This window comes from Spermophilus citellus (genome assembly GCF_964194105.1).
Source record: "Spermophilus citellus genome assembly, chromosome: 3".
NCBI lineage: Eukaryota > Metazoa > Chordata > Mammalia > Rodentia > Sciuridae > Spermophilus > Spermophilus citellus.
The window spans coordinates 196,280,683-196,298,102 of record NC_138184.1 but is presented as its reverse complement, the minus strand read 5'-3'; the positions used below and the strand labels follow the sequence as shown (position 1 = coordinate 196,298,102).

The 17,420-nt window shown below is 34.8% G+C and overlaps 1 protein-coding gene across 5 annotated transcripts in view; it reads left to right on the top strand.

Moving 5' to 3' along the window:
- The window catches only part of UMAD1 (UBAP1-MVB12-associated (UMA) domain containing 1), a 279,169-nt gene that overhangs the window by 167,458 nt on the left and 94,291 nt on the right, over positions 1-17,420 (top strand). For all 5 annotated transcript variants that reach the window (XM_081286564.1, XM_081286563.1, XM_081286562.1 and 2 more), the window contains one exon: positions 8,320-8,381. In XM_081286564.1, coding sequence (XP_081142690.1) covers positions 8,320-8,381 — 62 coding nt within the window. The remainder of the gene's footprint in view (positions 1-8,319; positions 8,382-17,420) is intronic.

Here is a 17,420-nt window from a genome sequence, read left to right as displayed (position 1 = left end):
TCATTTGCCAACTATAAGCAGAACATCGAGTCTTTGTCAGGATGTCAGAAAACCTAGTAGAAATGAGTATGCTTTTTTTTTTGTTTTTGTTTTTTGTTGCTTACATATTTGGACTTCAAGCTAAACACACTAAAGTTCTTTCTTATGTGTTGGTTCTCTTTGCTCCCAACAGAGCCCATAGAACCTGTTGTCAGTGGACCACTCAGAGAACCTTTGTGAGGAGCTGTTGGCAGCATTTGGGGATCAGGCTCAGGAAGAGTCAGCACAACTTATTCTCTCAATTTATGAATTAATCGGTTTTAGGAAAGATAATTAACAACAAAGAAACTTTTGAGGCAGATCCATATAGCATAATACAATATTGCACAAATTTCTGTATACAAAATTAATTTGGTCTTTTCAGTTCTTAGTTTTCCAGCCTAAAAGTAAGAATGCCTCGACTTGTCTGTTTTTAACATAGTGTTAAGTGGCTTAATTGATTTGGGGGGTTGCTTGAAGATCTTCCAGAAAAATTATTATTCCATAGCTACAAAGGAACAAGACTCAGACCTAAAGACATTTTTTGGAATCCTAGAGCAAGTTCATTAAACCTCAGTAAGATTCACTAGTATGCTTACTTCTCAGAGTGTGTGCCCTAAAGTATTTAGTATGCTTTAAAAATCAAAAGCAGGGTTATAGCTGTATGATTTTAATAGCAGTCACAAGGTATATTGAGGCCTAATAGTTGTATAGAAATATGTTCTAAAACTAAAATTCACATGAATGTCTAAAAAGTAGCTTGTTCTGTTGAACCTTTAGGTTAACATTTTCTTTGTATTTTTGAAGCCATTTATACTTATTTTAATAATCCTTTATCAAACGTGTGTATAGAATTTTTTCTTATTGTCCCTCTGTACCTATAGCCAAATCAACAGATGTTTATTGAGCTTTCGCTTTGTGACCAGTATGATATTAATTGTGCCAGTTGTATTCTCTCCTCTGCTGATTTGGGGTCAGAATAATTTTAGTATGTCAATCTATTAATGCTTGGTGTCATTTTAACTTGATTTTCTTTCTTAGCTTGAACTTTTTCCTATATTTGTTTGCTAACTGCATTCTTCTTCTGTGACTTAGCTGTCCCTATTCTTGGTTTATTTTCCTCTGAGGTTGTAACTATATGGTCCTTGCTTAGCATCTGGATAGCCATCTAAAGTGCCAGCCATCATCCTATGAAAAGTTTTACTTTCCAGCCCAAGGGCCTTTCTGAGAAAGGCTCACCACTCCCTCATACCAACCCAACCCTTAACTGCCCACATTATGACCCACCTGGCTCTAATCCCTGAGTCTACCCTATAAAAGTCCCAGGCCTGTGTTGCCTCTCTGCCTCTATGGAGAAATGGCCTTTATTTGATAGCTCTGACAAATAAACTCTCGTGTGTATCTCTGCCTGGACTCCATCTTTATTTCCCGCTTGCCCATCTCCTGGTTCCTTGCTTTCCTTTAGGTAACAGGTGTCAACAGAATCCTGACCAGGCTCCTGGGCAGGTCATATTTTTAATCAATTAGTACTTTTGCTTTCTCTCTATTCTTCTTTTCCTCATTATAGTGGAAAACAGAAAGGAATTATATTAACAGAATTAGAAAAATGGAAGGGAAAACTAAGATGAACTATAGGAGTTTTAAATGTATATTAAACTGATTTGGACAACTTAAGTTTTGATAAGTAATGGAAGCAGCATGATATTATGGAATAATTTGGCATCTTCAGCAGCCTTGTTCAATTAATACAATAAGCCTCAAAACACAGAGCATGTGAAGGCTCGTCTTGTCAACCTCTGTCTTAGTCCATTCTGGCTGCTGTAACAACATGCCACAAACTGAGTATCTTGTAAACAACAGACATTTACCTCTCATAGTTCTAGAGGTTGAGAAGTCCAAGATCAAAATGCTGGCAAATTTAGAGTTTGGTGAGAGCCTCCATTCTGGTTCTAGCTATGCCCTCACATGGTGTGAGGGGAGAACTCTGGTCTTCAGCTCCTCATAAAGGCATTAATTCCATTTATAAGGGTTCTACTCTTATGACCCAGTCACTTTGCTAATACTGTCACATTGGGGATTAGGTTTCAGCATAGGAACTTTGAGGGGACACAAATATTCCATCCATAGGTTCTCCAATGCTGAAGATATGGCACCTACTACATGAGAAAGGCAGAACAGCAGTTCACACCAACATTTAGGACAAACATTTATTTTACCCCAACTTCCTCCCTGCTTCTCTGCAATTAATATTTAATTTGGTTTCTCAATCTTTATGGCAGTCTTTTATTGTATCATTATTTCCATTTTTCAGACAAGGAAATTAAGGCTCTGAGAAATTAAGTAACTTACACAAGGTCATAAATTTGGTAAAGGATTTGGGTTGAGTTCTGACAGATTTCAAAGCCATTTTCTTTGTATAGTGCCGAGCTGCCTTGTGTATAATGAGTATGGAAGATTGAAAAGGAGTTAATGGTGTGGCCATTCCACTGTTCTTTCCACTACTTCACTTGGTGAATGACTAATAGGCAAATACTCCCAGAGGGTATTTGCATTTTAAAAGAGGAGCTCATTAACTCTAATGAATCTCTAATTGGTAGAATTGGTGGGGGAGATATTTTTAAGTGCTGGGGCTTTCTCCTGTGTCTTCAAGGTACCTAGCTGTCCTTTTCTACTCTGTAGATTATCAACTACTCTGGAATTAGAATTATGTAGTAGAATGCAGCCACAAACTGCTAGTCAGACCCAAATACAATTGAGTGAATTTATATGGAGTAAGGAAAAAAAAATCATCAAAAGGGATGTAGTATGGATTAGCTTTGTGTAAAATGAGTGTTCAGAAGCAAATGAATTTGATAATATTGAGGGTCTTCTGAAGACTTAGGTAGAAATAATATGTTTTGTGATCAATTTTAGCTTCAGAAGTGTTATATAAGCATTTCCTATAGAGTGTTAATGAGTCTCTGAAACATTTTTAATAGATATCAGTTAAATAAAATGCTCCATAGTGAAATACATTGTGAAAAAACTTTAAAATTTGTTTACTACAGAATTTCTCAGATGGTAAAGTGCATTGGAAAGAAACTATAGAATTTATACCCTACAGGTTTTTCTCATACTTCTGACAAGATAAAAACTTTTTTTCCATGTGAACCTCTTAGAATCAGTGTTTTTTAGGTTGCATTCTCAGATATGGAATTCTAGATTAAAACTCTAACTTAAAAAAAAGAAGAAAACAGCTTTTTGTATTCACAACTTTTTATATGCAGTGGGCTCCAATCAAGTCCACACCAGTCCCTTCCCAGTGCTCTTGGGCCTACAACCGGCATGCTAGTAATTACAGCCCTCTGCTTGAGAGGGAAAAAGAAATGGATGGAGATCAAATTCTCATCTGTATTGCCTGGAAAAGTGGTGTTGAAGAATGAGGCTTATATCAGGGAGCAAAAGGGTTTCTTAATCTGAATCTCAGAATTAGCTTGAGTTACATTCAGTTACAGGATACATGGGGCAGGCTTCCCCAAGCCAAGGTCTGTCCATTCAGAGGTTCAGAAGAATGTGCTGTTTTGGAGAGAAGGGAAGAAGGGGCAGAACCATGGGCAGCCAGCCAGGTCATCCCAAACTTACCACAGAAAGAAGAGTGGAGAGAGGCCTGGAGTGAATGCTAATGGAGCAGAAAGAGTGGGAACCAAGTATCTGTTCACTTTCCCACCTACCACTAAGCCTCTGGACAAGCCTCCTCTGAATGTTTCCAGGAGGCATTAGTGTTCCCTTCCCATGCCTAAGAACTTCTCCCCTTTCCACTTTCCCTTATATCTAATGCTCACTTTCTACCATCTCCTCCCATCTTCACCCAGGAGAATGAGATCATGATGGTACTCTAATGGCTGTCTCTTTCCTATGCCCTTGTATAGTTCAAACTTTATTCAATTTGTTTGTCCCAGCAAAGGTGGAGCACATATATTCCTCTGAATCAGAGACTGGAGAACTGTAGTCTGCCACCTGTTTTTGTAAATAAAAATTGTATTGGAACATAGCCACACTCATTAGGTTAGATATTGTCCATGGCTGCTTTTGGCTGCAATGGTAAAGTTGTGAAGTTGTGACAGAGACCATATGGCCTGAAACGCTTAAAATGTTTACTGTCTGGCCTTTTACAGGGAAAAAAAAAAAAAAAAAAGCTAACCTCTAATCTAAACTATAGGTGAATTTCACTTTGGTTTTTTTTTTTTTTTTTTAATTTCTGAAAGAGCTTTAGGGGTGTGTGTGTGTGTGTGTGTGTGTGTGTGTGTGTGTCCCTTATCATTTATTCTAAATAAAAGCTACATTTTAAACAAAGAAAATTACATGGTTATGGTACAAGAGGAATTTTTGTCCCTTGTAAATGTTTCTAGCCTCACAAGCTTCTAGAAGAATATCCAGGAGACTGTGTTTGCTTTACAAGACTAGAATGAAGGACAGAAGCTTGCTCTAGTCAGAAGTATTTGGCATCTGTTCCAGAAAGAGAAGAAAATAGAAAATCTGTGGGCCTCGGAAAGCAAAAAAGGATTGGAGAGAAGTGGGGATAGAGAGTCGGGGCTTAGGTTTGAACAGCACAGAGCTTTCAGACATTTTACCGTTTTACCATTTCCATTCAGTACTCTGGGCTCTTCCTACCCTGCTACCTAACTCAGAGACTTGGTTCCTCCCACCTCAGCTCTTAACCACCTTTCACCAGACCTGAGACCCTGGGGATGTTAGGAAATGGATTCTGCCTGCAATGGGACTGCCTTCTACCTGGGAGACTATGGGTGAATCACTGAGTGCCTCTTAGAGTTTACTTACCTGTCAACCAGGGAAGTACAAGGGAGATATTACTGTGCCTACCCAACTAAATAATCAAGTTTAATGTTTTTTAAAAAGGCTTTGTGAGGGGCTGAGGTTTGTTGCTCAGTGGTTAGTACACTTGCCTAGCATGTGTGAGGTGCTGGGTTTGATCCTCAGCACCACATATAAATAAATAAATACAATAAAGATCCATCAACAACTAATAAAAATATTTTTTAAAAAAAGGCTTTGTGAGCATTAAAATACTGCAAAAAAATGCCACAGGTTTTGTTCTTTTTAAATGACTGACTTATAAATGAAATTTTTGAATCTATTCAGCATAGAAGTGAAAATTAACTGATATTTGAAAATGATAATATCTTATTTCACATTTCTCACCTCCATTTTTGTTTATTGTTGAAGTATCTAGTCTCTATGTGGATTATAGAATATATAAATAGTAAATTAATTTTTACCATTATAAAATAATAGAAATAACTTTCAAAAATTATATTTTATTGCAACCTATTATTTCCTTTGTTGTTTCTTTAGCCTTCATTTTGTGTCTTTGTTTGTAGAGAAATAAAGTTGCAGATGGCAATTTTCTTTGTAATCAGTTATTGTCCTATCTGAGTCAGATATTTACTAAAATATTTACTAAAATGCCGGACATGGCATTTTAGTAAATAGTGATTCTGCAATTGCTTCCAGGCAGATGTGTTATGTGATGTCAAAAACACTAGCTGATAACCTTTCTGGTTTTTCAAGCAGTAGGGAGAATGGAAAAACTTTTGTGTAGATACACACCTCAGAAAATGGCAAAGTAAATAGATTTGTGCTCAATGGTTTCAGTTGATTACAGTGTTTGTGTGGCTATAGGTGGAGTAGTAATCATTTTTAAAGATAAATGATCTTTCTTAGAGTTAATGACTTTTCATAGTGGGTTATGCATATTTTCTCATACATACGTACACATATGTGGGTTTTCTTTTTTTGCATGTGCATTATTAAACTCCACCTTGACCTCATTATATAGAGATCTGTATTACCTTGGCTGCTCATGTTATATTGGTCTCATGTGCACAACTAAGGAAAATAAACTCCTTGTGCATTCATTTTTCCACTTACAATTGAAGGTTGGTTATTGAATCCCTAATTTTCAGAGAAAAGGGGAATTCTAAAAATAAGTCTTTTCTTGTTGTGCCAATAAGTGGTCAATGTAAAGTCACTTAAAATCAATCAAAATATCCAGGTGTAGCGGCGCACGCCTGTAATCCCAGTGGCTCAGAAGACTGAGGCAGGAGGATTGCGAGTTCAAAGCTATCCTCAGCAAAAGCAGGCACTAAGTAACTCGTTGAGACCTTGTCTTTAAATAAAATACAAAATAGGACTGGGGATGTGACTGTTGTCATGTGCCCCTGAGTTCAATCCCCAGTAACCTCCTCAAAAATCAATCAAAATAGTTGTTTAACATCCTAAGTCACAAGAGTAGATTGATTAAAAATTTCACTTAACAACAATAAACTTTATTATCTATAGACATAGTTCAAAAATCCCTAATGCTTTTTAATTTTTAACTGATTTTAAAATTTAACAAATTATATCATAATTATGAATTCTAGTAGCAATTGAATTAGTAGCAATATATCAGAGTAGTATTTATTAAATTTTCCTTTTAAGTTTCACAAAGTTTTAGAAGAAAGACATTACTGCTCCAATACAGTTTTTGTTCACTACCAGGAAGTCTTTTGTCACAGATTTATAGGCAAGAAACCATAAAAATAAATTCACTAATTTATTCAATTAATACTTATTGAACTTCTGTTATGTGCTAGGCCCTGCCTAACAATAACATTGCATACAGCTGAGAACAAAGCTGATCCTCGGGAATGTGCACTGACATGTTTAGATTGTAAACACTGTGGGGAGTTAAAATATCTTAAGTAATTTTAGTTCTTGCTTCATATTTTAGAGTTTAACAGGGTTTTATTTAATCCTTTGAAATTTTCATGAGGCTCCTTCTTGTTTACACTCATTGATAAACTAAACTTTCATGTTTCATAAGGAAAAGCTAAGGTCCCCAAAGATTTTCATGCTTTATCTTCAATCAAGACTTGTGATCTTGTATGCTAACACATTCCTAACCTGTAGTGTCAGCCATGCCATCATCCATGGATTTGCTAATTGTCCCTGTTGGGGACATTCCTAGGATGGCTTAATTTGGGGGGGGGGGGGGGAGAACAGTTTGCAATTTGCTAATTTAGCTTCTGAATATGCTTCAAAAAGTAGGCTAATTTGTTGTCTACCTATCATGTGTTAATCATCACCATTAGCAATAATTAGTAAATTAAAGCAGGTAATTAATAAGTTAATCATGCTTATACTTGCCCAACTATATTTATATCTGTTCTGGGTCCTTCCAGGCAGCTTAGTAACCTAGTTCATTTAGTAATATAACCCACTCAGGAACCAACCTTAGAAATTAAAGTATTAACTGAAGACTAATTTATGCATTTGTTCATTGTTCTTTCCTGTGGTAATGATTATCTGGCATTTGGTTAATTATTACATAGAAAAGTACAATATCTACTCAAGGCAGATCCACAAAAGCACACTCAATGAGTAAACCTTATGGGCTAGGGTTGTGGCTCAGTGGTAGAGTGCTTGCCTAGCGTGTGTAGGCCACTGGGTTCAATCCTCAGCACCACATATAAATAAATAAATTAAATAAAGGTGTTGTGTTCATCTACAACTAAAAAAAAATAATAAAATAGAAAAAGAGTTGGGCTGGGGATGTGGCTCAAGCCCTAGCGCGCTCACCTGGCATGCGTGCGGCCCGGGTTCGATCCTCAGCACCACATACCAACAAAGATGTTGTGTCTGCCGAAAACTAGAAAATGAATATTAAAAAAAAAAAAATTCTCTCTCTCTCTCTCTAAAAAAAAATAGAAAAAGTAAACCTTATGAAAAATTAATTTGGAGGACAGTTACTCATATGATAAAAATGCTGTTTTAAAATGATTTGCCTTTTTTTAAGTCAAACTTTCTTTGTTTATTTGAACTATGACTTGATTAAAAATTAGAATTCATTTGATTTTTCTAGCATATACCTATATAAAGCAGGATACATCTCTGGTGTAGGTAGTGTATATACATGTTTATGGATGATTTATGAGACCTGTATAAAACTACTGTTCTTCAGAATTAACTCATTTACTTTGTGACAAAGGAAATAGTGGTTGTTTTCATTATGTGAAACAGCATAATGAAAAAAAAATTCGACAATGGAAGTGTAACTGATGTGATACAGCAATCTGTATACGGGGTAAAAATGGGAGTTCATAACCCACTTGAATCAAACTGTGAAATATGTATATTAAGAACTATGTAATGTTTTGAACGACCAACAATAAAAAAAAAAAAAAGAAAAAAAATTCGAGTAAGTAGAAGACAATTTGGGCTTAATAGTATGGTGAAGTTTCTGTCCTTTTTACTTCATAGGAGATACAACAAATGAACCAAGGGGTAAAGCTTCAGAAGTGGAAGGCAGCCAAACTTTGGAGGTAAGTGAAACACAGTAAGAGTCCTTTTGGGGTGAAACTGAACAAGTCACTATGATTACATATTCCTCTGAGGATAAAGAGTAACTTTAGCTCTGGATATACAAACAGGTGCCTAGATACCAAGAAACAGGTGATCTGCTGAAAGTCAGAAGATATCAGTATAGGGAGGGAGGGAGTTCCCAACAGCTAAGCTTTTCTCAGTGCTAGGAATGGAAACTTTCTGTTAAAACAAAAAGGGGAATAGAGTTTTTAAGTTAAAACATCTGAACTATTTTTAACTCAGTGGTTATTCTTTAATATTTTGGATAAATAGACAGTATATGAACTTATGGAGAAAGGTTTGAAAATAACCTATTCAGAACTGTATTACCTTACCATTTCCAGCAGTGAAGTACACTCTTTGACAATGTTCTATAAAAAAGCTAGGGTATTCGTTCTTTTCACATGAGAAAGCTATTTGCTCCTTGAGGGTACTTGGAAATATAGTTGAGATAATTTTGAGTACTATGTAGAAATATATTAACGTTATTTAACCACTGAAAGAATCATTTTTAAGACTTAGGGGAATGTTAAGTATTAGGGCAGAAGGGAGAGCCATGAATTTTGAAACTCTTTACCTGACACACCTCTGCTTACATTCTGTTTGTAGTGAGGGAGGTTATTGCTACATACAGCCAGAGTGAGGTCAGGAACCTGGCCTGAGTGGCCCATCATGGTGTCCCCAATGCATAACAGAGTAAGCAGCCAAAAGACTTGTTGCATGAGTTATAACTAGGAAGTAACCTTTATTTTAAGAGAGATTTGTATTTTTATATTTATATTTTTCACAGTGAGCAAATGTTTTTAAAAAGGAAAACTTATTTAGACATGATATGGGAAGTAAATTTATGAAGAGGAAAAAAGAATAATCTTTTCCATAAAACTGTTCTTTTCTTTTATTCATGCATACAACACATATTTATTAAGCACTGACTGTACCTAAGTCACTGTTCAAGGAGCTGAGTACTTAGTGATGAAAGAAATAGATCTAGGACAAAGAAAATGTCCAGCTTATATATTGAATCAACTTGATCTATTTTATTTATTCAAACATTTAGTGAGTGCTGACCATAAATAACATCTTTTTTTTTTAATACCATGCTTAATCATTGAGCCTCATTCCCAACCCCATCCCCCCACCATTTTTTTCTATTTTATCTAGAGTCAGGGTGCCACTGAATTGCTCAGTACCTCGCTAAGTTGCTGAGGTTGGCGTTGAACTAATGATCCTCCTGCCTCAACCTCCCAAGCTTCTGGGATTACATGCCTGTGTTACCACACTGGGCATGAGTAGCATCTTTGATAGGAAATGTGTTTGGGATTTCAGAAACAACCACCCAGATGGTTCAGAAATCATCAATGATTACTTGAGTTTAATGGCTTAGTGTCTTACTCTTATTCAGGCTACTATAAGAAAATACCATATACCAGGTAGTTTATAAACAACAGAAACTTATTTCTTAAAGTTCTGAAGTCTGGAAAGGCCAAGATCAGAGTGGTGGCAAATTTGGTATCTGATGAGAGCCAGCCTTTTGGTTTTTAGTTGTTTCCTTCTCATGGGTCCTAACAGCAACAACAGCAACAACAACAACAACAAAAATTTTGGTGTACCAAAAGCCAATTTCTCCAAAGGGCCCTAAGAAAAATGAGTTATATTTTGGCAACCACAAACTTTCATTTTTAAGCTTTATGCAACCCCTACCAATTTATTTATATTCTCATTATAAATAATATTTCTACATTTCTTGTATATTCCTTAAAAATTAAAATACTGAGAACCATTCTGCTAGTGCAGTAATTGTAATTATGAATCACAGTGTGTATATTTCTAACACTAACTGAAATCATTGAACTCTTCCTTGCTAATGTAGAAGAGTGCCAAAAATAAGATTTTTTTATGGGTAACTCCTAAGAAGTTTAAGAAAAAATATTTAGGAGAATTTTGGTCTCTTCAGTCCCTTAAAGGAAACTAATCCCACTCATGAGGACTTAATTTTCATCATCTAACACCTCCCAAAGGCCATACCTCTGGATACTATCACCTGGAGGATTCATATTCAACCTATGAATTTGGGGGAGGATAGAAACATTCAGATCATTGGAAGTATCTGCAGAACTCAATTATTTTTCAAAGCTCGTTCACTGATAGAATTTCAAGATTAATTCCTTTGAAAGGAATTTTCAAGATTATAATCCGTAGAAATTTGAAACTAGCTGCCTCCTAGACTTTCCATTAATACAATCAATTGTTAATTATTAAGTCTGGATGTATATATTTGTGCTGTATTTGATATTTCAAAAGTGCCTTCCAAGTAGCTTCTGGGCAGTGTGAGGGCAGTGTTTGTTGTCAGAGAGCTCATTGATACAGCAGACTAGAAACAAGTACACTATAAAGGAGGTCGCAGTGTTAAATCACAGCGCAAGAGTACAATAATGAAAAGTACTTTTAGAGGCTATGTATGTTTTGTCACAAAAAAAGCCTGATGATATTTAATTTGATCTTAAACTTCCAAAAAATGGGATTCTTTATTCCATTCTTTCAAAAATGCAAAACAAAAATATTGTTGCACATTCTTTCCCTCATCCCCACCTTCACCTCCACACGTTGTTTCAGTCAAAATGAGCCTAATCCAATCTTGAGGCTTTAAATTCTGTGTAGAGTCTCATGACTCCCAAAGTGTACCTCTGCTTAGACCTCTCACCTGAGTTCTAGACCATATATCCAACTGTATACATTTTACTTGGAAGTTTCTTTTTTTTTTTTTTAAAGAGAGAGTGAGAGAGGAGAGAGAGAGAGAGAATTTTTAATATTTATTTTTCAGTTTTTGGCAGACACAACATCTTTGTTGGTATGTGGTGCTGAGGATCGAACCCGGGCCGCACGCATGCCAGACGAGCGCGCTACCGCCTGAGCCACATTCCCAGCCCTTGGAAGTTTCTTAACAGTTTAGCCATTACCTGATCATGATTCCTGACCCCACCACTCTAAAGCTTCTCTTTGTCCAGGTTTCCATCATTTCTATTTAATATCACCACCATATATTATTGGTTTAGAACTGAAACCCCTGTGGCTCCCTTCTTTCCCTCACACTCCAAATCTAGTCCATCAGCAAGTCTGTCATCTGTCTGGAATATGACTGCTTCTCAGTGTTGTCATTGTTAGTCTAAACCACCACTTTTACTAGGACTCTTCCCTCTTTCTTTTTTTTTTTTTTCTTTTTTTTTCTTTTTTTTTTTTTTAGTAGAGGACTCTTCCCTCTTAAGCCCATCCTTCATGTAGCAGAGAGAATTATCAGCCAGATCAAATCATTTCTTGGTTTCAAATCTGCTGATTACTCACTGGACAGAGAATGCACACTCAGCTCTATGCAGTGGGCTACAAAGACCTCCATGCTCTCTCCAATTTCATTTCTCTCCATATCCCCAGTCCCCATCCTCATCCACCACCTGCCTTCCTGACCCTTGATGATGATAAGCTCTTCCTCATCTCAACCTTGTGTTTGCTAGCCACCCTCCCCCTTTCGACCAGAACATCGCTTGGCTCTTATCATTCAGGTGTAACTTTTCATGACTACCTCAGCTGTGTCCTTCCCCTGTTACCATTATGTAACTTTGTTTCTCCATCACATTTATTACTCTTGTAGATTATTCATTTGTCTACTATCTGCCTCCCTGACTAGAATGAAAACAGACTTTGTATAGCTAGTGTCTGGTACCTATATAGAAAGTACTTGGTAAGTTCTTGTTAACTGATGATGTAGGTCTCAAAGGCCTAAATGTCATTTGATTCATTCTTTTCACCTCCTCATCAATCTATCAAGTTTTCTTGATACTACCTACCAAATATCTTCCAGATCTGGTTTCTCCTACCACAACTAGGTCCTCATCTGTTCACTGGACTGTTATAAAATGATCAGTTTCTTTCCCAAATCTCTTTCTTACAAAAAGAGGAGCATGTTTTGTTACTTCTGCACTCAAAAACAAAAAAAAACCTTGAAATCTGCAGAGTAAAGCTTAAGCTTCAAACTCTGTCCCTTCATTTGTGAACCCTTTTTTCTGTTCCTCCAACCAGGGGCAATCTCATTGTCTTCTTACACTTATGTAGTCTTTTAAGATTTGACTTTAGTGTGAGTTTCTGGAAGGTGGGAACTACACCTTAATTATCTTTATGGCCTCAGCAGCTCTCATACTGCTAGACATGTGGTGAGGCATAAATACCCTGTCAATGATTTCTAGATGAATAAATGAGTAAATAAGAGATCCTCTTAGGAGTAAAACTCTTTGTTAAATTCTATTTTCAACTTTACATTAAGAACACAAGAGTTACATCTTTTCTCAGTGTAAAAAAATGTTTTTTTTTCTTAAACTTCTTAGGAGTTACCCATAAAAAAATCTTATTTTTGGCACTCTTACTACATTAGCAAGGAAGAGTTCAATGATTTCAGTTAGTATTAGAAATATACACATTGTGATTCATAACTACAATTACTGTACTAGCAGAATGGTTCTCAATATTTTAATTTTTAAGGAATATACAAAAAATGTAGAAATATCATTTATAATGAGAATATAGATAAATTGGTAGGGGTTACATAAAGCTTAAAAATGAAAGTTTGTGGTTGCCAAAATATAACTCATTTTTCTTAGGGCCCTTTGGAGAAATTGGCTTTTGGTATACCAAAATTTTGTTGTTGTTGTTGTTGTTGAACACATACATTGCCTACCATTTTCCAGGATTCAAATTAGATATGGAGGTGGGGAGGATATGGACATGTGTAAGACTCAAGGACTCTAATAAGAGATGCAAGAGTTCTTGTTCTATTAGTGGAAAAGTAGAAAGTTCAATGTCACTAGAATGTAAAGTAGAATAAAATAAATTCTTTGAATTCCATAACTACAAAGATAGCTATGAGCTTTCAATAAAGGAAGAAATACCATTAGAGGGAGTCAAGAAAGGCCTTCAATGAGCTTTGAGTCATGAATATTTTTTCTAATTACTTATGTGATTAATTTTTATATGATTAAAATAAGTTCCTGGGAAATGGAGTCCTTTATTAAGAACATTTTGGAAATAAAGGCAAATCATACTATGAAACTGCTTTACATAAATTTCAATGACAGTTCATAAAGGGTTAAAAGTAAAATGAAAGTAACTTGGACTATTTTACAATGTAGTTTTAATAGCAGTTAAAATATTTTTTTAGTAGTCTGTGATATTTTTTCTGATACTTTATAGCCCAAGTATCTAAAAATTGTGTTCCCAATCCAAGTACATCTCTCAAAATGATGGAAAATCTAAAATCTAGGCAGAATAAAATTTGGAAAGAGAGATCTGGTTTGGGCATCATGTTAATTTTTACAGAGTTGGATTATTCGATATTTTAATAAATGTATACAAAGACCATCTATGAAAAAAAGCATTTATGTTTGTTTTAAGTAATTAATAGGATTTTGTCCTTTGTGAAATTAATATAGCATTCATTCCAGAAAATTGCAATTCCCCAAACTTCTTAAAAGATTTGTCTCTTTTTTCATTTCACTTTCTAAAGTAGTTTAGGATTTTGCTTAATGATGACTTAGATTAATTAATACTGTTTCTACCTTATAGTTCTCTATGTATGATCCTAAGATATTGTCATCTAAAATATGGTAACTTAAAACATCGTTGAACTATATAGTCATCAAAACATAATTTTTCTCAAGTTATGTGTTAATCTGTGTTTTAGAAGCAACGTTTAACAGAGTTCACCATACTTCTGATATGTACAGGATGAACTCCAACAAACCCATGTTTGGGCTTTATTAAAATTAAAGTCATTAGACTCTAGTACTTGGGGGAAGAGTTATAATTGGAATTAATTATCCAATTAGAGGATTATCCACATCCTTATGTTCCTTCTTTGTTTCTTGTTGGCCTTCTGGGTAAATTTTGATAGTGAGTTGTAATGACCTTGTTACTACTTACTGCCTTCTGTAGTTTTTAGGAGCCTGTTACTTACAGCTCAAGGGGATAAACTCACAGACTCAGAAGGGAACTGGTTTTGATTTTTTGACGTTATGACTCATTTCTTAAGAGAATAAACGTTACAAGCAAGCAAATAGTCACACTATTCTATTTTTCAGTCCTGGAAAGTATTTTATTTTGTGAAAACTGGAGACATATTAGCTACCAATTAACTGGGAAACTTGTTCTTTTTGGCTTTGTAGGTATATTTAGGAAGTTGTGAATATGTAAGTTTCAACTTTTAATATAACTGTATCCAGTTTGGGTGACTATGTATTTTAACCTAGTTTTAGCAAATATTTTATATTATATATTAATTGAACTTAAACTTCTTAGATTTGTAATCACAAAAACTATTTCTAAAATTTGCAGTTATTTTTACTCTCCAAGACTGAGGAATATTTTTATTTACTTATGGGTCTAAAGATAATCAAATATAAAAACAAGCCAATAAAAACTCCCCACGAAATCATAATTCCATTTGTGTATTTATCTTGAGTGATAACTAATTCACATATGCATATGGAGACACATATAAAATAATAACTAACAGATGGCATAGCTGCAAAGTAGGATTTATAAAGATTATTATCAGCTGGTGGTATTGAGATACTCCTGTGGTTATACTGACAGAAGACACAAAATTATTTATAGCTATAAACGTTGGCCCTAATATCCCTCCAACTTCTGTTAACCAAAGTAGTTTATTGCATATTTAATATAAAATATGCCTAACTTTTTAATGAAGACCCAACACAACCCAATGGCCAGTTTGTACAGAAAATTTAATAGATGATAGTTGCAAAACTCATAATTAAGGACATAGCAGTAACAAAAATCACTTTGCTAAAATCAGTAAGTGCATGATATTAGAGTCCTTGGGGGACTTTCCTATTTGTCCAGGTTATTTCAAGTACACTACTAAGTCTAGCCCACAATGGCCACTCTCTAATTTAATTGTAAACAAAAAAATTGAGTTCTTTTTAACTAGGTAGGTATGGAAGCTTATTTATTAAAAGTTAAGTTACATGTAGACTTTATAGTTCAGTAATTTAGGGAACAGAAGTTGTGTTGTTATTTTGATTATTTAAAAACTTTTACTAATGGTATATATCTATGTAGTATAAAGTGATGTTTTGATATATGTCTATAATTTGGAATAATTAAATTAGGCTAATTGCAAATCTCAACTCACATGCTTATCATTTTTTGTTTGAAAACCTTAAAAAACATTATTTTAGCAATTCTGAAGTGTACAATGCATTATTATTCATCATAGTCATAATTCAGCCACTAAAGCCTTGTCCTGTGTAACTGAAACTTTGTACCCCTTTGTCAATAGCTTCTCTTATTCTACTATCCCCCTTCCCCAGCCTAAAAGTTGACTTTTTTGAAAAGATATGGGTACACATAATAATGAAACCTGTTGGTTTTACTTCTGGCATGTTTTCATATGTCCCTTATGTCTTTTCACAGAGCTGTGGGAGCCTTCAGACTGTAGAGACTAATTTCCTTGTTGTTTTTATTTCAGATTGTTACTAAAATAAAGAAAATATCCTTGAGCTTTGTGAATTCCATATGATGTAGACTTTGGTTACCACTTCTTAAAGAGGGAATAAAATTAGCCCATTAAATACTGGGTTCTGTTGTATGGGAAAGAATTGGGACTGGGTGTACAGGAAAAATGTGTATTAGAGGCCCTGAAAGGTAAAATGAAGGGGGCAGGTCTCAAGAATAATTTCACATGTAGTAAATGTTCAGCTGCTGGGTGCCAGGAGTTTTATTTTAAGAATTTTTTAGTATTATATGTATATAAGCATATAAATTCAAAGTGTTGGAGGGTACAAAGATTATTTGAAAGTTGTATATTCTCACAAGACTGTTCATAGTCTGAATACAGATATACTGATATGGAAATTGAAGGCAGTGTAAATTGGTACAGCCGTATTTGGAAAGCATTTTGGCAATAAGTATTAAGAGCTAAGAAGATATTAATATGATTTGACAGTAATTCTACTTATAGTATTCTATTCTAAGAAAATAATTTTTTAAATCCACAAGTTTTATGTACAAAAAAGATGGCATACAAAAAAGATGGCATATTCACTCAGTGGAATGTTTTTCAGTTTTCACAAATGACACTGATGATGAACTTTCAACAACAGATATTTGGTTTCATAATTTCAGTTAACAATATGATATACAAAATTATATGCATTATGACTGCTACTTTGTAAAAAAAACTGTGAAGAAAAATGATGATATAATACCTAAAAATATTAAGAGTAGGTATAATTGAGAGAATAGGTATATAGGTTAAATCATTCTTTCCAGTGTAATGAATGTATCTTGGCTTTTTCAAATTTTTATTTTTATTTTTTTTAGTTATAGATAGACACAATACCTTTTAATATTTATTTATTTTATGTGGTACTGAGGATCAAACCCAGTGCCTCACACATGCCAGGCACACACTCTGCCACTGAGCTACAACCCCAGCCCTGTATCTTGGCCTTTAAATAATGATGTTGATTATGAGAAAACAATCTGTTCACTCAAATACAGTTTTTGCTTCATAGAAGAACTATTTGTGTGATAATCAAACAGTGGATTGAGATGATCTTTAAGGGCATAATTTTGGCACTTTTCTGGCCTGGCTCATTTAGGGTTAAGATCTCTTAATTAGTTGATCACAGAGCATCACATCTGATCACATTTTGTCAAAACATCTGTCCCCTGTCACCCAGGGACTTCCCAGCAGAGAGAAGAGTGAGGTGACTTGGAGGTTATTCTTCATGTCTCATTGGAAAATAGCCTGATCGAAACTTTTCTCATTAATCAACTCCAATGTTATTGTCATTGCAACTTTTTTTTAAAGGCAATTTTTCTCATCCCAAATTTGTAGACTACTGATTTGAAAATATATTTGTCTAAAAATCTCACTCTTTTCTTTATACATATATGATTCTGAGAATCTTACTTTGAAGAATTTACCT